Source organism: Mastomys coucha, unplaced genomic scaffold (genome assembly GCF_008632895.1).
Source record: "Mastomys coucha isolate ucsf_1 unplaced genomic scaffold, UCSF_Mcou_1 pScaffold22, whole genome shotgun sequence".
NCBI lineage: Eukaryota > Metazoa > Chordata > Mammalia > Rodentia > Muridae > Mastomys > Mastomys coucha.
Window position 1 is genome coordinate 73,636,578 of NW_022196905.1, and position 24,728 is coordinate 73,661,305.

Below are 24,728 nucleotides of genomic sequence, written 5' to 3' on the forward strand. Positions count from 1 at the left end.
CTATTGATTTGCCTCAGCTTAAATATCAGGTGAGCCAACTCTTTCTAGTGTCCTAGAGTAAACTACTCAAAATCACTGTCCAAGTGAGGCTGGAGCTACTTTGTAGAGAGTGTCCCTGTTTCTAAGTAATCTGCTTTTGTCTTTTCTCCAACAAGAAGGGGTCCAGTATAATTGGGTAGGGAAAAAATGTACAGGACTTACTTTGCTCTCATAGAAGACTCACTTGAGAAAATATTGGCAAGAATCATAGATTTCCTAGCTGGGGTGAGAGGTTTAATCAAACATAGAAGTCTATGCTCATCATATCAAAAATGATTTGGAAACACAGAGCTTAGGCTTATAATATGGATAACTTCTGGAAACAACAGAGCAATTTGACACAGAGCTAAACTACGCATGCAATCAATACTTCTACTTGCACTGTTTAAAAAACATCAGCTGTTTTTACTCATCTTTTCCTCTTTTTCCCCATCACTAAGTATAATCTTTGAAATTCTTTGTTTATTTTTGGTCCAAGTCCACTTGGATGATTGTTTTTTTTATTATTAACCATTCTATTCGTTTACATCTCAAATGCTATTCCATTTCCTGGTTACCCCTCCACAAGCCCCACATGTCACAATCTCCTTCTCCTCCCTTTCCATTGCCTCTATGAGGGTACTTACCCACCCATCCACCCTCTCCAGCCCCACCTCTCCAGCATCCCCCTACACTGGGGCATCAAACCTCCACAGGACCAAGGGCAACACTATTCTCTGCTACCCATGTATCTGGAGCTGTGAATCCCTCTCTGTACACTCCTTGGATGAACTATTTTTTTCTTTTATTGGATATTTTCTTTACTTACATTTCAAATGTTATCCAATTTCCAGGTCTCCCCTCTGGAAACCCCCTATCCCATCCCCCTCCCCCTGCCTCTATGAGGGTGCTCCCCTACCCACACACCCACTCCTACCTTCCCATCTTAGCATTCTTCTACACTGGGACATTGATCTTTCCCAGGACCAAGGGCCTCTACTCCTGTTGATGCACAACAAGGCCATCTTCTTCCACATACTTGGCTGGAGTCATGGGTCCCACCATGTGTACTCTTATGTGTTTAAGGGACTATCTCTTGTTTTCAGGTGAGATGTTCCACACTTTGATAAACACATTACTTATACACTCCTTAGTTATACCTATGAATTATCTATATTTATCTTTCTACTGTCATCACTAATAATATATAATATATTTGATTTACTTCATATCTTATGCATTAAAAATATTCTTCCATTTTTTCTAAATAAATCCATTTAACATATGGTAAATAGGAACTGAGTTGTTTCCATCTTGCTTCCCTTAAAACTAAGAGTCTCTTGTTACAGTTTGCTAGTCTATTCTTTGTGAAGCTATTTGTTTAAGTCACAAGTTAGTCCAGATGTCGATTTGTATTTAAGTACCCACGGGAGCTTGTAGCTGTCCTGTACTAAGAGAATTCAAGCAGTGGTACTTGAGCATATGAAAATCTACTTGGTCAGAATTCAGCCATTAAATCTCTTTGTCTTTCTATTCCTCCACTCCCAAATGAATTACTTCAGATACACAAAGAACATATAGTATATTCTTTCCAATATAGACTGTTATAGCTTGGAATTTACCTTTAAGATAGTTCTTATAATCTGAGAAGATATAGTGACACATAGCTGATTATTTAAAAAGAGACCAAAATAAGCAGGAGGACATAGGCGCTGTGGCAGAGGTACCATCAAAGTGCTTTTCCAGCTAGTTAGCTGCTTAGTCACATTTTCATTCCATGACTGCATGCCTCATGGGAGGGAACGTTCATTTTGGCTTACAGTTTTGGAGGCCTCAGTCTGCGCCTTAATTAACTTTATTGTTTTGCTATGTATGGTACAAAACAATATCTCTGACTGTATAGTAAAGCAAAGCTGTTCACCTCAGTGACTGGGAAACAGAATTCAGGCTAGCCGGTGGGCAGTTCCCTATATCCTCTCCAAAGTCCCATCTTCCAGATTCTAACATTCTAAGAGCAGGACCAGCCTCTTAAAAGTTCTACCCCCCACAAAATTATCAGTGTCTGGGGATCAGCCTTTAACATAAAGACCTTTGGTGGACACTTAGGATCCAAACCGTGACAGAAAAGGTCATGGCTAGGGTGTGGGTAACACATATTATATGTTACAAAACACTTTTTCTTCCCTTGGGATAGTTAAGAAAAGTGTTCTTTGGAAATCTGGCATGTGAGTTGAGCTTCGAAGAATGAATGAAATTCATTTTTGTGGTAGGGATGATCAGCTAATGAAGATGATGCTTGGTTTCCAGATCTGCTGGGGTTGTTATTACCCCCTTGCAAATCCCCGCAGGCCCTTAGATCATTATGACATTGCACAGCCTCATTCGATGTGGGAGACTCACCCGAATAGGAATGGCATGTACCTGTTGGGTTCATACAATAAATCTTAGTCACTAGACTATGCTTCATAGAAACGACATCCTTAGCCATTGAAAGGATAAAATGTTACAGGAGGGGAAAAAAAGGAAGAAAGAAAGACATGCTTAACAATTTCATTTACAAAAACCTTCCAAAGAGGTACAATTAGTTGATGAAAGTCACTTGGGCAAACTTTATCATAGCAGAAGGCATGGAGATAGAACCAAGACAATTTTCTATAGCTTTCATGGTAATTCTTATTGATGTGAAATCAAAATCATTGGGTCTCTAGGTCCACCCCCCCCTTTTTTTTTCGGAGAAAGGTGTACTTTCAATTTTGCAATGAACTCGTACATTGAGGTAAGTTTCAAGAAACATAAAATGGACCCAAAGGCAGGCAAAGCTTTAGAAGTCAGCACCCGCATAAAGAAGACGTGGAGTAATCTGCACCTGGAAAAAAAAGACACTGGCAGAACTCCCAGCCGTACCTCATTCACCTACAGGAGAGTGGGGGAGGAAGGAGAACGGGGAGGGAGACAAGGGGAGTGAAGAGATTGAGTGGAGAGAGAGGGGGTGGTGGGGATGAGTGGAAAGGGAGAGCGGAGAAGAGAGAGGAAACCAAAGGAGAGAGGAGAGAGAGAAAGAGAGATAGAGGCATGTCCCTACCCAAGAGAGAGATACCCTTTGTCTGACAAACCCTGCAAGGGAAGCCTCCCTTAGCCGCCCCACGGTTCCCACCTCCAAGATTCTGCGGAGCGGCTAGGTGGAGCCCGCGCCCGCCGAGCCCTCGCGGACTCCAGATCCGGGTTTTGCCGGCCGCCCCTTTCCCGGCCTGGAGCCCCCCTCCCCGGTCCTGGGAGCTCTCTCGCCCGTCACCCCGCCGGTGGCTCACTCCGGCCTCGGCTGCGTTGGCCGCTGCGTGCACGCTGCCTGTCTGCGGGCGCGATCATCCCCCCCCACCTCCGCCCGCTCGGCCCGCAGCGCTCGCTCCAGATCCCAGGAGCGGGGATGCAGATGGCACAGCCGGGCCAGGAGGGCGACGCCGCCACCGCTGCCGCCGCCGCCGCCGCTGGCATCTCGCGGACTGCGCGCTGCCTCCGCTCCCGCAGCTGCTGCTGCTGCTGCCGCCGCCGCCGCCTGTGACTCGCCCCCCCCCCCGCCTCCTCCCCTTTCTTTCTTCTCTTTTATTTATTTATTTATTTCGTTGGCCTCGGTCCTCTTCCTCCGGGTGTGCGCGCGCGGGCTGCACGGTGTGCTGGGGCAGGAGCTCGCCCGTGTGTATGTGTGTGTGCGCGCGCGAGGGGGAAGAGCGTGTCCGTGCCCGGAGGGCGCCCCGAGCCTCGGTGGCTCCGGTAGGGGAGTCCAGAAGAGAAAAATAAAATAATATAAAATAAAAAGACGACCGAAGCCGGCGACCGAGGAGCTTGCCGGGGGACGGCGTCGCCTCGCGGAGCCCGGGCCGGGCGATGAAGCTCCCGCATGCCCGAAGCTACCCGGCACTGCCGGCGAGCTGATCGGCGACCACCGGAGCTCGGGGCTCGCCCCCCGCGGCAGGCACGCAGCCCTCGGCGGCCCGGCGCCCGCTCTGCCCGCGCGTCCACGCCGTGCACCCGGCAAGGAGTTTGCGCGGCTCGCGCCTGGGCTCTCGGAGCGGGTTGCGGGCGGCAGAGCGGACCCTCGACTGCCGGAGCACCTCGGGGGCAGCAGGAGGAGGACGGCGAGGAGGACTGGGCGGAGAAGCCACTACTGGCCCTCGCCGCTGCCCCTACCTATCCCCTCCCTCCCGCTCGGAGGCGGAAAGGGGAGGACGAGGAAGAAGAAGAAAAAGAAAGAGAAGGGGGGTGGGGTGGGAGAACTGGATATAAAGATCGGCTGCGGGGGGGGATGGTGGAAGATTTTTGGTCTCCTCAGCAGCGGCTTTTCTTGCGGCGGCGGCGGCGGCGGCGGCTGCAGGAGGAGGGAAAGCAGCTCTGGCTATGACTGCCGCATGTTAATAGCTCCCGCTTGGGTCCACCGGCTGCAGCGAGAGACACAGCCTGACTCCGAAGTTGTGCAACTGTGCCCTGAGAGAGACATTTGAACCCTCCTTCTCTTTGCTCCGCTTTTGCCCCCTGGGGCGTGTGAAGCGTGGAAACGTAAAGGAAGACCAGCATTGGCTTTCCCGTCTTCCCCTTTCTCCATGGCTGTGTAGAAGAAGAAAGGAAAAGAGACACTTTTTGTTGTTTCTTTGACTGGGGTCTCCACCCTCCTGTCGTCTCTGCGTTTTGATTATCACTCGTTGCTTGGTGTGACTGGGGTATCTACAGTGGGACAGGTCCATCTTTTTTTTTCTGTTTTGTTTTTCTTTCTTCTTTTTTTTTTATTTCTTCTTCTTCCTCTTCTTCTTCTTCTTCTTTTTTTTTTTTTTTTTTTTTTTTTTTTTTGCCCCGGGGCTCAATGGATGGATTGTGGAAAACTGCACCGGGTTGCAGGTTGTTAAGCAACTGATGGGACCATCTCAGGGACCGGCGGTTACGAAAGGTAATTTATTCTTTGCACTCTTCATAATTGTGGTCGCCCTGGTCGGGCGCAGGCGGCGGCATCCGATGGGCGGGCAACCGAGGGGGTGCGGGGTTCACGTACACTCACCCTTTCACTCACACATTCGCCTTCGCACACTCGCCCTCATGCGCACACTCATCTGATCGTGATGCGGGGCGGGAAGGGAGCCTCCTGGCTGGTGGGCGCTGGAGTTTGGCATGGGTTCGAGGTTTTATCAGCTACAGGGCGACCAGGTACCAGAGGGAGATGTAGAGGAGAAGAGGACCCGCGTATTGTCAGTCGCACACTCCTGGTGACAAGAACGAATCCCACCCCGCGCATTTTCCCTCCCCTGCCACCCCAGTGCCGTCCTTTGGTAGGGGCAGAAAGCAGCCAAGGGGGCGCCTTTTCTCCGCTAGGCTGGAGCAACACTGGACGTGGGAACGGGTTGGAGGACGAACAGGGACCGGGTGAGGAGCGCAGTTCGGGGGTGATGGTGAATGTGGGGTGGTGAGCCTGGTTGATCCTCCCAAGACGCCTGCCTTGGAGCATCCAAGGTGTCTGAGATTGCCCAGGTCGCGCCCCTGAGAAGTGGAACAGCGTTGCCTCCAGCTGTCTCTCTTGAGTGTCTCCCAGCTGGGCCGTTTGATTTAGACCTGAGTGCCTAGGCTTTGTTGAGCGATTTTAGCTGGAGAAATCTGGTCACTTTCGTGGGGGTCACGGGGTTGAGCTGTGCCGGGAGTGAGCACCCAGTGGAGAGAGGATGTTCAATGGGTCGGGCGCCGCGGCGCCAGGGTGCGGTGGGCAGAGCTGTAGTGGCCCTGGTGGCGGGTTACAGGTAGGCAAGCTGGCACCTGGGTGCTTCTCTTGGGAGATGGGCAGTCTTTGGGCTCAAGTGGAGCGCGAGGACCAGCACTCCACAGCCTCTGGTTCTAGCCCAGAGGAGGCTGCTGAGCATGCGGGATACCCAGCAGTGCAGCCCTGTGTTTGGAGGGGTAGTTGGCCAGTGGTCGGCGTGCGTGGTATTTCTGTGTCTAGGATCCTGAGCACTGAGGATGGCAGGCAGACCTGTGCAGAGATAGGAGAGCTGAAGCTACTTTAGTGAAGCTTGTTCATAGAAATCGCTTGGGATCTGCTTAGCTGGAAAAGCTGGTTTGAGGAGGCCCAGAGGGCCCCCGGTGGGGCTGCGAGGAAGCCTGGCGGCAGCATCCCTCTCCCCAGGAGATGCGTGCAATGTTTGGAGTCGCTGGTGCAGCGCTCCACGTATCCCAGATTGGCCTTGATTAGATCTGCTAGAGCAGTTGCCTCTCGCAGATTTCGGTAATCAAGTGTAGCCCCGGCAGGATCTTTGATCTCTGGAATGATCTGGCCACGTTCCTCTCGCCCGGATAGAAACGTGTGTGTGTGTGTGTGTGTGTGTGTGTGTGTGTGTGTGTGTGTGTGTGTTGCTTTTATCGATAGCCAGTGAGAGAGCAGTTGGGCAAACTGGAGGCTTGGGAGCCACCTCCCGAGTGTGTCCTCCCTGAGGCTCCCATGGCCCCTGACTGCAGTAGTTAGAGAACATTGTAAACAACAGTGGAAGCATCTTTGCCATGGTCTCCTCAGAGCCGAAGCTGCTGGTAGCTGTTGTGTTTACTTTCCTGGGTGGATTACTCATTAGGAAGTGTAAGGCTGCTTGCACCTCTGATTTTACATCCTTGCAGCCAGCTGCCAGGGGAAATGAGGAGACACAGACTCTGGCAGGAAGGGAAAAAAATGCCTTCTGTGTTTTGCTCTGAAGTAAATAGGAGGTCTGCTAATTTTAGTGTCATATGGTCTGTCTTTGCTAGTTAGAGAATGGTGTCGTAGAATCTTCAAGGAACCACTTTAGTGATTTTTTTTTTTTTTTTTTTTTTTTTTTTTTGCATTTGGAAAGTCAGCTGCATTTGTCTATGAGATAACAGAGGTTTAGGCAGCTTCCTAATTCATTTTTCAGTCTATAAAGTACTAAGTGGTCAGCAGCTCTCGCGCCCAATTTATCTGTATGAGCATTACTGGTAGAATTGCCAGTCGTTTTCCAGAGTCAAGCAAGGAGGATACCACATCATTTGTGTAGGAAACAAGAGGATGTTTATGCTGAAATCTCCTTAGCTTCATGTTCTGTTTTGTTCTGTTCTGTTTTGTTTTGTTTTGTATTTTTTCTCTTTAAGTAATGAAGGAACGGGTAACAGATGTACAGAGATAAACACTTCTTAATAAACTTACTCTTGCAAAGATAACTCTTTTTGAGATGAAATAAGTAAAATATATTGCACTACTTAGTTGTCTATTACTTCTGACTGATGTCTGTGCAAAATGGCTAGGTTCTAGTATACTTTTAAAAAACCACTTTTTTGTAGATGTGTCTTTAAGTATACTTTTATTAAGGTTCTGACCACAAAGTGTAGGTTACAAAGGACAAGTAACAGAATGATTCACTCATGCCTAAGTTTGATTAAGTTATATTTTCTAAGACATTTATAGGAGATATTATATGTGACCATTATATTAAAAAAAACTTAGATTTATGATTTAACCCCCTAGAATCATGCTTCCTATGTTTTTTTTTTCTTCTCTTCTTGGGGAGTTTATGTGAAAGTTTCTGTACTTGAAAATCTGTCTGAGGTTGTCGACTCCATCTCCACTCTTAGCAGCTCTCAACATACTGATTTACAGTCTTTATCCTAGAAGATCCCATCAGGTCTGTTCTGTTTCCTAGCAGCACTCATTTCCTAGCAGTTGTACATTCCACAGGTCCTGATGTCATTAGGCCTGCGTCTGTCAGCATATTGCGCTGTCTTTAACCAAAGGTGAATATGTCAAGAGCATGTGCATGCCATTCCTTAGCACTTGTCTCTCACTAATTATTCAGTAATCTATGCCTCTGGAGTGCATGGCCGAGTGGGCTCCTTTCTCTTACCCAGAGAAGAGGTGTGATGAGTACAAAGGTTTATGTGAACTATTTAATTCATTTTGAGATGTAGATGATGAGCCACATCAGGCATTCCTGGCCAGAAGAGTGGTAAGCCAGCCTGTGATTTATCAGCTTGGAAAAGGCTTTTGATGTCTCAGTTTCGGTAGCTTAGTACAAAGATTACGCTTCACATTGAGGGCCCTGCTTAAAAATATGAATGAAAGGTCATTCTGAAATCATTTCCGTAATAATATTCTCCTTGCAATTTGGAGATCCCACCTCCCACACCCCTTGAGGGAATTGTGGCCGGTGTGGGACTTACTGGCTCCAGCTGCTGGGCCTGGCATTGATTCTAGTGTTCAGCAACAGGCAGCATTTTATGGACTTGATTCATAAGAGAGATAGCCTAAAAATCATAAGCAGTAGATTAAAAATGATTAGATGTTCACCAAGATTGAACTTAGTCAAATTTTAATGCAAAAGTGAGTTCTTTTACAGTTTTGATAGGGGCCACTTTACAGATTGGTTGAAACTCTTCAAAAGGGCTGCCAAATGAAAAGGACAGTTCCTGTTCAAAGGAGGGCATTCTGCTTCAGAAATCAGCGAGGAAACCCGAGTGTGATTTTGGTATTTAGGATCATGCACTGATTTTGAGAAATACTGAGATGGACTGAGCGGTGCTAAGAGCAGTGGCGGAGAGAGGCAGCTCAGGTTTTCCTACTGTTTACAAGGTTCACAAATGGCTCTTTTGCCTTTGATTCCTTACATTGCATGACATTCAGAATATTCACTTGCTCACTTAGGGTGGAGGAAGATGCATTGTAACTTATGCTTAGTTTGCCTGTTAGGCTGCAGCACAGTCTTCAGTTATTGTTGCACTTCACTTGTGTCTTTTATCGTGTGCAAGTCCATTTACTTAAAGGGATGCCTGAGTTTATAATAAGACAAAAGTAGTCAAATATAAAGGCAGTCAGGTATTTTTTATTTATTTGTTATCTCAGGCATACACACATGTTCGCAGTTGCTATGGGTGCATGTACGTGGTTGTTTTAATTCCTACAGAGAAATCTCCAGTATTTCATTCATTGGGAACTTGATACTGATGCTTATATATTTTTGAAAAACTAGTAAGAAACTTGTTCCTAGATAACATTAGTGATTCCTATGCTCTGCAGCTCCTCTCACACTTTCCACCTCAAAATGTGCTTAAGAATTCTCCTGGCCTGGGAATTCATAAATTTATTTCTACTTCATAAGCAACAAAAGCTTAATGCTTTGTTTAGAATTGTGAAGTGTACTCATTTATAGATAAACACAAAACGTAAAACCATATCATACTCTGTCTTACTCTAAAGTAACTGAACTTCATTTATTTTGGGAAAACTGGGTGAAGTTATGTCTATATTGCATCATGGCAGAGTATAGTAGGCATTTTTTTCTTTTTTCTTTCTTTTTTATTTTTCTCCTTCTGTGATAGAAGTCAAACCTAGTGCTTTGAGTGTGCCAGCCAGGCAAGTACCCCACCACTGGGCTACATTCCCTGCCCTCAGAGCCTATAAATATTAATAGATAAATTATTCATGTCTTGATGTGTCCTATTGACATTTTAAAAAGAAATTTAATGCTAATGTTAATGAATGTCTTCATAAGAGTAAGCACAAACCAATGAAGTTAAAATTCTGGCCCATATTATTCAAAAGTTTAAATGGAAGAGTGGTAATGGCAATCCGTTTCATATTGAAAACTGTGTTTGTGATGGAGAAATAAATCATCCGTCTGACAGCACCTGTCTTGTGAGATTTGCAGTTCAGTTGTTGTGTAGAGCTGAGAATGTTCTTAAACCAGTAGTCTCGCTGTGTGTTTCTGGGAACTCAATGGCTGCGAGACCCCTTCACAGATCTGTCAAGTGAAAAAAAAATTTAATAGTCACCCTTCCGTGTTATTTGCCTTTGTTCTCCTTTTAAAACTCGTACACTTCAGATTTCCAGACTGTGTACGGATCATGATGACCTCACTGTTCTGTTGGCTATGACATGTGCACATGTGTTTTTCTGCCTTTTAGGAAACTTCTGGTTTGCTAATGCATAAACATTATATGATGCGATGATCTCAGATACTAGACTCAAAAAACACTTTATGCCATTCCTCTTAAAGAATTTAAAGAAAAGAAAAGAGTATAATGGAATCCTATGACCTCTCAAACTTTCTCTGGATCTGCCTCCTTTACACATAAATGTCACCCATGTGACCGTACCAGGGAACATCTTGAAGTGTGATCAAGTATAGTTCAAGCTTCAAAAACAGAAGCAGGCTGGAGATACTGAATTTGTCAGTTCCTTGGCATTTTAATTATTGGTTTCTTCAACATTCTGTGGAGAACTTGATGTTTAATGTTTTGGTCATCACATAGATCTCCGGTAAAACCTGCTGACTGGCATTTGGTTGATGCAGAGGAGCCAAGAGAAAAAAAAATTAAATCTATTCATGAGGTATAGATCTTTCATCAAGAAAGGCAAAATGGTGGCGAGGTAAAGAGAACCATGTGCCTTCATAGGGTTTGAGATGCTATTTGATCTCACTGTATCTCAGTTTGCCACTTCTTTCTGATGGGGTTGCAGGTTGGATCACATTCACAGACTATTGTGAATATAGGCAAATATACTGAAAGACTTGAAAACAGTTTCTGGAACCCAACAATAATAAATACTCAAAGACTGCTGTCTTGATTGCTATCATCATCATCATTATCATCATCATTAATATTGGATCTCCCAAGAGCCCTAGGAAACGTTAATCAATTCCCTATGTGATTCAGATATGCAGTCATGTTTCACATCACTACTTCAGAGTGTGCATTAAAACCCCTACTACATTTAAAACTTTCATGGAAAAGATAATCCTTATTTTATTCTTGTAGCTTTCAACTCATGGAGAGTTGAGGGCAAATTTTTTTATAGGAAAAATTAATAGAACACCTTTGCAGATTGAGCTAAGGTTGAAGTTGGGTAGTGTGAATGTTCAATTAAAACTATTTTCAAAGACCCTAATTGAATATTTATGCATCTTGGGAATTATTAGGGAGGAAATCACTTTTCTGAAGTGATATCAAGACGACTCACTACACACTTAATCTGTTAATCACTACCTAAGCACCACAACAGGCCATTTCAGTGAAAAGAATCCTTGGGGTAATTATATCCTGTGGTTCAGTCTGTATACGAGTGGTTGAAATGCCAAACTAATGGTGAAAGAAGCTTTGCATGCAGATTAGCTTGACTAGGTGCTAAAGTTTAGCAGAACACTAGTCCTTGGGAATCAAATTTTTGGACAAATTTCAAAACGTTGCGGATATCTGTACAGACTATACACATTTTTTTACATGCTTTTCATGGATCTCTGTAAGTTTGGAATCAGGCCTATCACTGGGAATATCCTCAATACTTGGATAGAGGTTTTCACAGTTTTACAGCAATAAAATCATACTGCTAGATAGACAGAGCTAAAACCTAGTTTGTATGAGCTTTTCAAATACAGCTTTTGGAATGGAGACATCTGACTGTGCTCTCCAACATCCGCAGGTCTACCTCCACCATCTCTGCCTGAGAAGCAAAGGCGATAAATACACGCTGCTCGATGGGCAGGAAAAATAAGAAGGAAATGGAAAAGTATCTGCTCTCTGCTTAAGGGAGCATTTGACTCATGGTACCTGATATTACAGTCACAGTGTTATGAGAGATGTCCTTGAGTACAATCATTAAGAAAACTTAGCTAAATCAAATATCATTTACTTAATTGAAGTGTTCTTGATGAGCTACAAAAATCAATAGCATTTTATTAAGCAGTTAAGAAATGTTTGGGGTCTAGAGTTTGTCTTTCTTGCTGTTCTTTCTTCCATCTCCTCTTTGTTAACCATTTAAATATCCATTGCTGAGTGCCTTCTATTCAACTAAAAATGTTAAGTTGTACTATTAATTCCTCACCAAAAATAATCCTGATGAGGGGGAGAAGGAGTCTTTTTGACATCCACCTAGCACTCTGGCTGGAGACTGACTTTAAATCATGAAAATAATCATTTAACTTAAGACATTTCAAGTAAAGCAGCAGAGCTTCTTTTCACAGGGTGTCAACAGCTCTTTAAGCATTAAGTGCCTCGGTGTTGTAACCAAATCAAGTCATCATCCACTTCCAAAATTTACAGATTTCCATGCTTTTGAAAGATTTATAACCCCAAAGTACAAGTACTCATAAGATTGCTATGCATGAATTATGCAAAGGAAACCTTACAATTCAGAACCCAAAAATTGCCTTAAAGACTAGAAGTATTGAAAGGCTTATGAATAAGTTGAGAATTGAGAGTGAGCATCTGTATTCTAGTGACAGTTGCCAATATTAGTCAACCTCTCCCTCCCTCTATCTCTCCATCCTTCCTTCCTTCCTTCCTTCCTTCCTTCCTTCCTTCCTTCCTTCCTTCCTAACTCTTTCCCTCCCTCCCTCCCTCCCTCCCTCCCTCCCTCCCTCCCTCCTCTCTTCCTTCCTTCCTTCCTTCCTTCCTTGAGACTCTTCTCCTTGTTTAGTTTGTACTAAAGAAGGAGAATCTATAACATAGCATTTGAGAAAATTAACAACAGTAACAACAAAGGCCTGGATGTTGAACAGCTGACTTGCTAAGATGCAGCACATTTAAGTGTTTGAAAGTATGACTCAAGAAAATAAAAGCCAAGTTAAAAAACAAACCAAAACAAAACACCCCCCTGGGCAGCCCCTTCTGTTTGATCAGCCTGTGTTGGTGTTTATGTATCCCGCAGAGGCAGAGTGTGTTACTATTCAAGGCAGCCCCCAGTGGCTCACAGTAGCCTGAGCCTATGAGAATAGGAGTTAGACTCAGCCCAGTTTTTGATGTTATGCTCCGGTGGGTAACTTGAATACTAAAATGCATTCCATTGACAGCTGACCCTGTGAGAGGGTTTTCAACAGTCTCCTGTTTTGTTTTGGTTTGGTTTCATTCTGCCTTCCTTTCCTCAAAGCGCTTCCAAATAAAGACTTTTGCTTGAGAGGAAATGGGCCTGACTGATGGTCATCTTTCTGCATGAGATTTGATTTCTGGCAGGCAAGGGAGGTCTCAGCTGATTTACATGAGCGTTTTCTTTCCTTCAAATTTTCAGTGCTCTTGATTTGTCAGAGGCTAATGGGTGTTGTTTGAACCTTGACTCAGAATACTGATCATGACTTTAAGGAATGGACAATGAACCTATTGAGAAATTGTTTTGGTTAACACAAGGCATGTGTATAGTCATTGCGTTTCTTCTTTATAGTGGCTTTAAACTTCAGTAGACGTTTTCTAGGGACTTTTAATTCTATTAAATATAGTTGTCAATGGGAGAGAAGTGAAGCAACTATTTCCCTTTAAGAACAATACATAGTCTTTGTAGTTTAGGAAAAAAATTCAGTTAGATGTCTTTATCAAATTCAACAAGTTTATCCATGGCAGTGAAGTAATTGCAATTTCAGTCATTCTGAAACAATGAAAATTTTATAATAATATTGCAGTTGTCATGTGTAGTTACCATTCAACTTCAAAAGTTTACATGAAATGTTAGATTTATTACTTTTTTCCTTTTAATTGCAAAGACGTTTCAAGTTAGCTTTAGGTTGAAATGATTGATTATTGGGAGATTACTGTGATTTTAGATAAAATTTTTTGGGGAAAAAGGAAGTTTACCAAAATTAGTACATTTTTGAATGTCTTCTGGCCCTAGGCTTCTGCCTCAGTGGTAAGGCCCTAGCTATATTTCTACATGTCCTTTACTTTGATAATTAGAAACTTTGATTTCTGCCACAGGTAAAATTAGATACTTAGCTTTTGTAGCTGTTTTCTATAGCTTGAGTATCTTTAAGTTGAAGTCTCAATCTCTGAACCATTCTCTCTTTTTGAAAATCAAAACTTACTAAACTTAAAATTCACATACGAAGCCATGGTAGGAAGTTCTTCATCTGACATTAAAAGTAAGGCCAAGTATTAAACATGCACATTCAGACAATGTGGATAGGGCGTCTAGGAAGCCTGAGTGAATTTTGTGTTTCTACTTGGATATCATTTCAGGATTCCTCACTGTATACATGCAGATGTTAAACAAACAACAAGCAAATATTCAAAAGGCAGAGCAGGTCTGTCCACACTTGTGTACCAGCAAAGCAGAGTGAGTAGGAGTGTTCCATTTCCTCTGTGAATGGAAAGATAATTAACCCAGAGGGATGGCTCAATTGAGACCATGTGAGTTTCCACAGAATAAAGAAAATCAGTCCTATCAACTATGGAGCAAAGACTGAAGGAAGGACAATCCAGCCTGATATAGCTGTCTGCTGAGGGGCTCTGACAGTAGCCGACTAATACAGAAGTAAAGGCTCACAGCCATCCATTGAACTGAGTGCAGGGTCCCGAATGAAGGAGCTAGAGAAAGGACCCAAGGAGCTGAAGGGTTTGCAGCCCCATAGGACGAACAACAGTATGAACTAACTAGTACCCTCAGAGCTCCCAGGGACTACACCATCAACCGAAGAGTACACATGGTGAGACTCATGGCTCCAGCAGCATATGTATAGCAGAGGATGGCCAAGTAGGTCATCAATGGGAGGAGAGGCCCTTGGCCCTGTGAAGGTTCTATGCCCCAGTGTAGGAGAATGCCAGGGCAGTAAGCAGGAGAGGGTGGGGTGGTGAGCAGGGCGAGGGGGAGGGGGAGGGAGCAGGGTTTTTTTCTTGTTGTTTATTGTTTTTTGTTTTTTGTTTTTGTTTTTGGAGGGGAAACTGGAAACAGATATTGTATGACATGTAAATAAGGAAAATATCTAATAAAAAATCAGTCATATTATCTGAATGTTCACTGTAGTGACCAGTTGTTAACTGATAACCAACCAGCATTGGAAAATTGGCTAGGAAAATCATTAATTGTCTGTAAGTAGTCAGAGACACCTTGTACATACATACTATGCCAGGAAAACCCAATATGATCATGCAGATCCTGGGTTAGAAATTTTCATTTTTTGTTCAGAAACACCTGTGGTTGCTGAAAGTGTAGCACAGGTTATCCAGGCTCTGCTTTATGTGAAAACCCATGAAAAACTGAAAGATGTCACTTACAGAAGAATTGTGATCTTCATTTCATTCAGTGGTAGAGTTGCTATGAAGTCCGAAGGGCAAACTGAACTCAGGTTTGTGCAGAGTGAGTGCTGGTTTCCTCTCCTATAGCGTTAACGTTGTAGAGAGCTCTGCTGCCCTTACAATTTAAGTAGATTGTACAGGCACTGAGTACACTCATGTGAACGGAGCTTCCGAGATGTCTCATCAGACAGGACATACTCAGGGTAGAATTAACTCATGTTTGAGGTCTACCAGTGAAGTCAGAATGTTTTTACAGAGTGGTCCCTGACTGGAGCTGACATGGGAGAAACAGTTTTCCTAACCAAAACTGCACAAACAAAATTATGCTTGGCGAATAAACAAAGCACAAAATAAATGCAGACAGAAGCAAAAGAAGGACCAGTATGCCTTTATGGATATGGATCTTTCCATCTGTTCAAGCATTTACACTGGCTAGTCCATTCAAGGCAGACTTCAGATGGAAGTACATGTTTATTCGAATAAACCTTCTGTTTAGAGACAGATTCTTCAAATGTATAGCAAATGGGATGTTTCAATTATTGAGTAACTTCATCTTCATGCAATGACCCAAAGAAACTTTACCTAAGTCTATCTAATACTAAGATTTTTGAAATGACAGATGTCTAATTTAAATCTGTTATGTCATCATCAGAGCCTGAGGTAAAGTGGCACTCTAAGGTATCACTTAGAGGAGTGTAGGGTGCTAGATTTATTGATGTTGTTTCTGTATGTATATGAATATGTGTCTTTGGATGTACCTATCTGAGTGTGAATGTAACGTGTGATGATACGTGAGTTTTTGTGTACGACCTGTATGGAGGAGCCATAAGTAGAAGACGTAAGAAAGCATCAGATTCCCTAGAACTGAAGTTACAATTGATTGTGGACCACCTCGTGGGTTCTGGGAACCAATCCCGATTCTGGGAGAGCAATAAGCATGCCGAACTACTGAGTCTTCTCTCTAGCCCCCAACTTGTTTTTGTGATACTGTGACACTGTCTCAGTGTGAACCCAGAGACTGCTGGCTGGGGGGACTTTAGTGTCCCCTGGTCTCTTGTCTCCTCAGTGGTGACATTACAGGCTCATAGCCATCTGTGGCAGACACTTTGCAGCTGCAGCCACCCACCCAGGTTTTAGTGCTTTCTTTTGAACTTCGTAGTTCCTGCTGGCCTTGAACTCTTCATTCTCTGGCCTCAACATCCCTATTCTAGGCATATGCTACCATGGATAGCTTGTGTTTTATTTTGCTGTTTTCTTTATTTAAATTGGAAAGCTATGCTATTTTTATTTTATTTTTATTTTTTTAGTATTAACAGTGTAAGTAGTAACGTATGAAGACAATTTAGGAGCAATCTTAAAGGTTAATAGAAGTTTAATTAGAAGAACTCCCTTGAATAGAGACTTGCCTTATTGCTATAGGTCCCTAAAGAAGAAAGAGCATTAGAAATCACTGTGCTATCAACATTGTGTTTGGTGATTTGATGGGATTAAGGAAAGTTTGCAAGCCTTTCCTTTTTGGGTGCATTTGATTAAATGTGTGATCTTATCTTGGTGAAACAGCCTGCTGGGCTGCAGACAGTAGTGTTGAGAAATGAAATCTGCTCAGAGCCTCTGAGCAGACATTTATTCAATGAGACCTTTCTTGATAGGAGCTGGCAAGGAGAGAGGCAGAGTAGTGTGTCTATGTGTCTTCTTACGTGTTTCCTTCCTTGCATTTAGTGAGTGTTGAGATAGGGCAACGTAAAATGTAATGGGTGATGAAGGAAGGCACCAGGTTTATATGTGAGGTATTAGTCCACTTTTTCATAAATGGATGTCACTCTCTGAAAGGTCACAGTGTCAGTGGCAGAGGACACTCCTTGCTCTTCTTTATGAATGTTAGTGTGCAAAGGTGTGTGCATTATTGTTTCTGTGAGCTTCCTTTATGCTTTTAAGGGGTGTCTCATTGAGTCTCAGTAATTCTGAATTTTGAATCTCATCTGTTCGTCTTCACGGTACCTTATTGAATGTCTTGAATGATATTATATTCATTCATATTGAATGAATTATATTTTATGACTACAGAAAATTCTCAACTTTGGTTTCTGCCTTAACGTTTTGTTACCAGTGCTCATTTAATATATTAATATTACTTGTCTTAGTTAGGGTTATAATTGCTGTGATGAAACATCATGACTAATATAAATTTGGGAGAAAAAGGCTTATTTGGCTGACACATCCACATCATTGTTCCTCATTGGATGAAGTCAGGACTGTAACTCATGCAGGGCAGGAATTAGAAGGAGCTGATGTAGAGGCCGTGGAGGAATGCTGCTTACTGATTTTTTTCCTTGTGGCTCTTCAGTCTGCTTTCTTATAAAATCCTGGACCACCAGTCCAGGAATGGTCCAACCCAAAATAGAGTGAGCCTTCGCATATCAACTAAATTATGAAACTGCCCTTGTCTGCAGCCCAGTCTTTGGAGGCCTTCTCTCAGTTGTCTCTCCTCTCGGATGACTCTAGCTTGTGTCAAGTTGACATGAATGAGCCAGCGCACTCCTTATTCACAAATCTCACAGAGTTATTTCGAACTTGCAATTTTATATCAATTGCCCACTTTTGTATTCAGTGTGTATTTCAGTGGAACTGAGATTAGAGTATACACACAATTATAAATTTTTCTTCAACTTCTCTAAGTACCAGTATTTTTTTTAAAGCTTTATTTTTAATACTAGTGTAGATAGATTTATTTATATACTAGCATATTCGTATTAGCTCTCTTTTATTTTTGGCTAGGATAAATGATGTCATGTGAATATATTAACTTAGAAATTCATGGCTGATTCTCTAGATTTATTGCTGAATTTCCCTGCATTATATCGAGAGCACATCACTGTTCTTGACTTTTCCCATGTGTGAATGCACTCTGTGTCAGAGGTTCTTGGAATGTTCTTTCTCTAGAATTTCTTTCTCTTACTTGCACTTAGCAATTATTAATTCTTTATTCTGAAGCATAATAATTTTTACCTTTTTTGTAATTTTAAGCAGTTACTGAGTTACATATTTACCAACATAGAAAAGACAGGGTCAGTGCCTCCTTAATAAAGTAGGGGATTTCCTGCATATTTTAATAGTTGAGTAGGACTGTGGATTATATCTTTAATTACTGGGACTTTCCTGAATAGGCCCCTTATTTGCTCAGTTCTTTGAAGCTCTTATTTTGTGAAACTCAAGTTTTATCAAACTCTCAATGGAACTCCAAACTGATCACTTGATGCATCTTTGAAATGCAACTATGGAAAGTCAATGACCAATCAACATATTCAAAGTAAGTGATTATATATGGAGGAACAGAGAGTTCAATGAGATAGAAAAATAAAGTGTTGTGGTTTGCATTTAGTTAACATTAACATGAGTATTGTTAGACATAAGTATGGTTGGAGATCTTTTGGTACAAATGTATGAAGAAAATTTGAGATGTTCTACAGTGCTTATGTGCACATTTCTGTAATTTGTACAGTGATACCAGGATTTCCTAAATTTGATTTTGTTAATTCTACGTGTGTTAGTGTGTGTGACTATGAGTGTGTGTGTGTGTGTGTGTGGGTGCTGTGTGTGAATATACATGAATTGTGTGCAAGTATGTGAGAATAAGTGTGAATTGTGTGAGTAAGTATGAGTGTTTGTGGGTTTGTTTGTTTGTGTGTGTGGGAGAGGGAGAGGGAAAGGAAGAGGGAAAGACAAACAGTACTATTTTAAATACCTGTTGTGAACATATGCGTTTCAGTGTTAGTTCCAGGGGACAGCAGAATTTGGTTTACTTTCCTTTTCTGGGTTTTATGTAATTCTGTGGCAGAACATATTTATGAGAGAGATTACAATGGTTGATAAATAAACGATTCTATAAATGCATGGCTTTGCTCTGTGGACGCACACAAATCAAACAAAATTGGAAGCAGTTATCAAAGGTTCTGTGGCAAGATAAATTTAAGTGACATTGAAAACTGCTGTGTTTTGTATGTTAGATTCCTTAAAATACCAAGTTATGCAGAGCGGAGGACACTGTCCCAACATGGCAGGTGTGCAGCTTGCCTGCTCTGAAGAAGTCTACTTACACTTCTCCTATTTAAGGCACAATATTAACATCATGGAGTTGTGTTCCAGTGATTATAGAAACGTCTGTCTGCCCCTTCTTTACATGGGACGTGGGCTAGTGGTGCATTCCTTTAAAATGTCTAGAATGTGAAGGAAAGTGGTGAACATCATTTGAGTAGCATTCCCTTGGTGGTTGAGTTGGGACATTCCTTGGAGAGAGAGACTTGCCTGAAAAGTATAAGGACTTCGATTCTATTCTTAGCATGCATATGCGTAGGACCGTAAACACACACACAAATAAATTAGACTATTCTTGCTTGCAAGTTAAAATAATAAAAAAATAAACAAGTGTCCCCCCTTTTCTTGAAAAGATTTTTATAGCAGTTTTCTACTACATCCTTCTTGAAGAGCCCATGTATAATATTACATGTGGTAATTGGATATTTGACAAAGATAAAATGGATTACATATCCTTTTGGAATAATTTACATTAAATGTGACATAACAAAGGCATTATGTAAGAATATCACAGCTTTTAATAAGTGTCTCTCACAGTCTTCAGCTTTCTTTGTTGTACTAGTAACTGAATGCAGTGAGTCAGTCGCACATGCCATTCTAGAACTCACAACGCAGACGAAGCAGAACCAGGAGTTCATGGCCAACCTCGGCTATTAGAAATATGACACTTCAATATTTCCCTTACCTACTTTAAGTTTTTTAATCAATACATCACTTCAGTATTTGGTATTGCTTCTTATGTCAGCTTTCCTTACCTTGTATTTAAATCGTAAAGACATTTAACACACAAAGTTTTGGGCCCATAGGACTAGTCTTCAAATTTTAACAACTCTTCTAGAGAACAGAAATATTTACTGAATGCTGAACACTTAATGCTAGTCTTGTTTTCCTCACATGACTGGATTTATTTACATGAAATGCTAAATTATAAATTTTCAGTATTAGATTGCATTTATGTTCTGAGAAGTTGAGTGATCCTTTTTGAGAGTAAACATATGCATCCAGGAAAATATAAAATGCAGTGATTAAAGTGTCTCTCTGAATGAATACAGAAGAGAAGAACAGAGTTTTAGAAATTGGAAAAAGCACAGTTTCAAACTTTATACTGTGAAAAATGACAATGAGGGCTTAATTTCCTCATCTCTTAAGATAGGTGTAGAATATATTTATTTTCATAGGGATAACAAGTATGAAATGAGTTAATGTACACAGTACAAGCCCATAAATAGAACATTATTTGTTGGAATTTTTAATTTGTCATGTTTTGCTGAAGGTGGACTCTTTCCCTAAGTATACTTCCACATTTTTCTGCTCTTCCCTGAAGGAAATTTTTACTAAAATTAACGTTATCATTCATTTCTTTATTTATTCCAGATGCCTGCAGGATGCTAGGGATATGGAACATAACAGGTCTATAAGAACCTCTGACTTTATGAGATTTTCAAAATGATGGATAATGTTAGATATTAAGCTGTATTGGACACTGTTTGTTTTGTTTTTTATATTTTTTATTTTATTTTTACAACTAGAGTCGTTGGGTACTGGAAGTCCAGCTTGCCATAAGTATTTAGATAAAGTGTTGGATCTTGTCTGAGGTAGGGAGTGGATGGTTTTCTCGAGGTAGGTAGACAGGCTGAGTATATGAGTCCAGGAGACATGCTGCTTTATATACTGTTACCAAAAAGGCACACCACAAAAACAAAGTGGACCAGTAGAGGGGTGTGATAGGGAAGGGCAGAAAGCAACATTGTTTGGATTTGGCTGTGTGGACCTCACATCTGAAATTTTCATCTTATAGTGTGCTGATTAGTTTGTGTCAGCTTTTTATACAAGCAAGTGTCACCTGGGAAGAGGGAAACTCAATTGAGGAATTGTCTTAAATGGGAGCCCTTGCATTGCTGATAGATATGGGAGGGCCCAGCAGGCTGCCCGCAATGCCCCCTCTAAGCCGGTGGTCCTGGGTTTTATGAGCAACCAGTAAGCAGCAATCCCTCTTGCTTTTTGCCTATGATGTTGTTTGAATTCCTGCTCGGATTTTCTTCGTTGATGGCCCGTTCCTTGGGAATCTAAGATGAAATTGACTCGTTTCCTCCCCAAGTTGATTTTGGTCAGTGCTAAGCATAGAGAATGTCTCAGTATAAATCCAGGAGCTGACGCCGAATTTAGAATCTCTTTAAAAGTACTTGCTCCAGCCAGTTGTCAAACACTCTGTTTGGGATGAAGATGCATACAAATCCTAAAAACAAGGTGTTATAATTTAATGTTGTGAGTGTACATCTGTGTGATTCCTGGCTGGAAGAGTGTTCTCCTTCAGAAGGTTGGTTTGTGCTCGGCCTCCTCTTAAGTTTCTGTTCTCTTTCTAGGGGCTTGTATCTTTTGGCTTGAAGGGATTTGTAAACATGGAGGAAGTTGGTGTAACAGAATCTGTGCTAAAGGTTAACAGTAACAACAGGAAATTAGTAATATGGAAATAACTGAAAGGCGAGATACTCCTCTCAATCACACACTAAGGACATGCTTTATCTCTCCCCTATCAAGATTAAGGCTGTTATTAAATATTAGGGAATTCTTTTGGTGGGCGATGATGTAATTAATTATACAATCATTTTGAGCAAATTATTTAGTGTTAATGAAAAATGATGTATGTTCTTAAAAAATAAATCTGATGTAGGAGTCATTGGGCAAAATAACAATAAATTATGGTGTAGGTAAACTATCTTAGTGGAATAAATATATTTACTGGAGGAAGTGTACAGTTATAAATATGGCTTAAGCCTTTGTTCACTTATGAATATATATTTACTGAGTGATGTCTATGTAACAGAGCCAAACACTACTGTGATAAAGATCAAAAAGGAAAAAATAAATGCAGCATTTCCTGAAATCTTTGACCCACTGAGCTCAGACAGGCTAGATAAGGGAAGATTTTTCTCATCCGCTGAGCACCAAAGCCGCACAGAAATTGGTAAGGCAGCTAGTGTTCCTTAAAACAAGATGCCTTAGTTTAAGGACTACAGAAGAAAGGAGGTTGTTGAAAGTCTGGGGAGAGTACCTAGAATAGAGGATTGGGAAGATAGGTATAGAATATGGGCAAGGAAGTAAGCAAGAGTCCAAAGGGGGCAGCAAGGAACAATATGGAAGACCCAAAGAGTACAAGCCTCTGGCTGCATCAGCTAGGATGGGTCAGCCTTCCTCTGGTCCCAGCATGGACTTTGCTGCTTTTGACTGATATGCCTGTATGTTATAGTGGGTAAACTAGTATGCCTAACTAATTGTTTAATGTGGTTTGTTTATTGGTTTGTTTGTTTGTTTTTATATGAAAGTTAAATTCCATTTTCTGGAGTTGTGTGATACTGAAAAGGAAGAAAAGAAAGAAAGAAAGGAAGAAGGAAATCTATTTTAAATTTAAGTATAAATGTTGTGAAGTCAGATGTTAGTACTGTGTTTAATGAAGTTTAGAGTGTTTAAACTATAAACAACATTCATTTGCTTTGTGATTTATGTATAGATTGTTTTATTGAAGTAAAGGGAATTCTTATTTTAATGATACCTAAAATGACAGTAGTTCGTTTGTCTCCCTGCTGCCAAAGTGGTTGGAATTTGAGTAACAGATATAAACAGGTTGACTATTTCTAAGGTATTTCAAGTGATTAATAATTTAAGTACTTTCTTCTTTTCTCTTTGTATTCTGTCCTTAGACTCTTCATTATTTTTATATAGCAAATATATGATATTGTGGCATGGAACTTAGTGATTTAGTTTCAGACAGTGTCTCACTATGTAGCTCAATCCTACTGCATACTGAGTTATAAAATGTCTAACAAGAAGCCTGTCATGTGGCTCTTAGATTATTTCTTTCATTTTGTCCGTTTAAGAAAATGGAAATTCATTAATGACTGTGACTGGTAATCTTTTTCATAACCTAAAGGATTTAATTACTTAAATGTGGTTTTGTTTCATTTTAAAAGGTGAAGGCCTAATCCATAAGATAAACATCATACAAGAAATGGTTTTAGTGACTTAAAACTAATGGTAGATATTGCAAAAACTTGGCTAAGTCATAATTGTGTATTTGGAAAAAAAATGACCTTTAAGATGAAATAATTCCAGACCGTAAGCCTGCCATGTGAACCCAGGGTAGCCTTGGGCAAGTCGCTAAGCCTGAGTTTACTCCTGACATCCTTGGGCCGAGTATGTATGTATCACAGAAGCTTAAGAGTTCACATAGTCCCACTTAACTTGTTTTATTATTAGATTTAATGTCAGATGAGAAAATAGATTCTGCCATATTTCCTTACCTGTAAGGGAGCACACCCTGGACCAGCTTTGCTCCCATCTATTTCTTCCAGTCTTTGTGCAGGATTGCCCCGACACTCTACAGCTGTTGCTTCCGTCTTCGGGGCCTTCCTTTCATGCTGACATGTTACTTCGTGTTCTTCATACTATCGTTTTTTATCTCAGCCTTATTCTGAAAGGCGTGATTATCTAGCAATTTCTGAGATACAAATGGAAGCCTGAGTACTTAGAGGCATTGTCTGATAAGAATCCTAGAAACCCTTTTATTACTTATTTCCATTTTGAATACCTACACCCTGTAGGCATGTATATGTAATCTGTATGAACCATAAAAACAGTTTTGTGATTTGGCTCTCAATGCTTTTAGGGCAGAGATAGCCTTTCTTCAACCCCAGGACATTGCTGCCTCTAAGGAGCTGAAAACGGAAAGGGAAAAAAAAAAGAATTATTGTAGGAAATAAGTATATGATGAAGGATAGGGATGAGTTCAGACACACTTATCCCAGGTGAACATCTTTCTTTGAATGAAATAGTTTTATAAACGTGTGAAAGACAGTTAGGAACTATAGTTGCTGAAAAAGACCTCATGTCCCTGAAGTCAGAGTAGGTGCCTCTTAGACTAGATGTGTGAGAACTTGCCTTTCAAAAAGAGAGTTACAATATGATCTCAGTATTTGCATCCTATCAGAGAGCTACTGTTTCAATAGGAGACGTTCTCTGTTCTCTAATTACAGGATGTAAAGGAGATACAAATTTTAACCTCTCCGGACAATTGACAGGACTCACTTAGAGAAAAGGAAAAACTTTCAAGTTCTGGTTGTAGAGGACAAAGTAATTGCTTTTATTTATGATCCCAACTGCTCTAAAAATGAAATAGTGAATTTTATTCATTTCTTTAGTCTATTAGAATTGTTACATCTACAACTAAATTGTTGAATAATTCAATTTATGTTTATCTCGATGGTGTATTAAAAAGAACTGTTAAATACAGAGCAACATATTTAGACACACTTTAAAAAGTTATTTTGAATAATTTTGGGTAATTGTTATAGCAAACCAGATGTTGCTAAATTCTTATTTAATCGGAGATAAAGAATATCTGCATGATAATTTTGGCTTGCTGTCAGCTTAGATAAATGAGCCCATTTCTATCAGCATGCTCCCGGAGAAAGAAGGAGGGCATACAATAATATTTTTCTAGCATTTTTGTTGAAAATAAATATTAATCTTTTCTCTGGTTAAAGACTAAACTAAGCTGTGTCTTTTGCATCAGGACCAGAATCTCAGTGAAGCCTTTG

The 24,728-nt window shown here is 41.2% G+C and overlaps 1 protein-coding gene across 1 annotated transcript in view; it reads left to right on the forward strand.

The window, feature by feature from the left end:
- The first annotated feature begins 2,776 nt into the window (after positions 1 to 2,776).
- LOC116104569 (translation initiation factor IF-2-like) overlaps positions 2,777 to 24,728 on the forward strand; it is a 186,184-nt gene continuing 164,232 nt past the window's right edge. Inside the window, exons 1-3 of the mRNA XM_031391088.1 lie at positions 2,777 to 2,794; positions 3,198 to 3,520; positions 3,833 to 4,954. Of these exons, the coding sequence (XP_031246948.1) occupies positions 2,777 to 2,794; positions 3,198 to 3,520; positions 3,833 to 4,514 (1,023 nt within the window). The 3' untranslated portion in view covers positions 4,515 to 4,954. The remainder of the gene's footprint in view (positions 2,795 to 3,197; positions 3,521 to 3,832; positions 4,955 to 24,728) is intronic.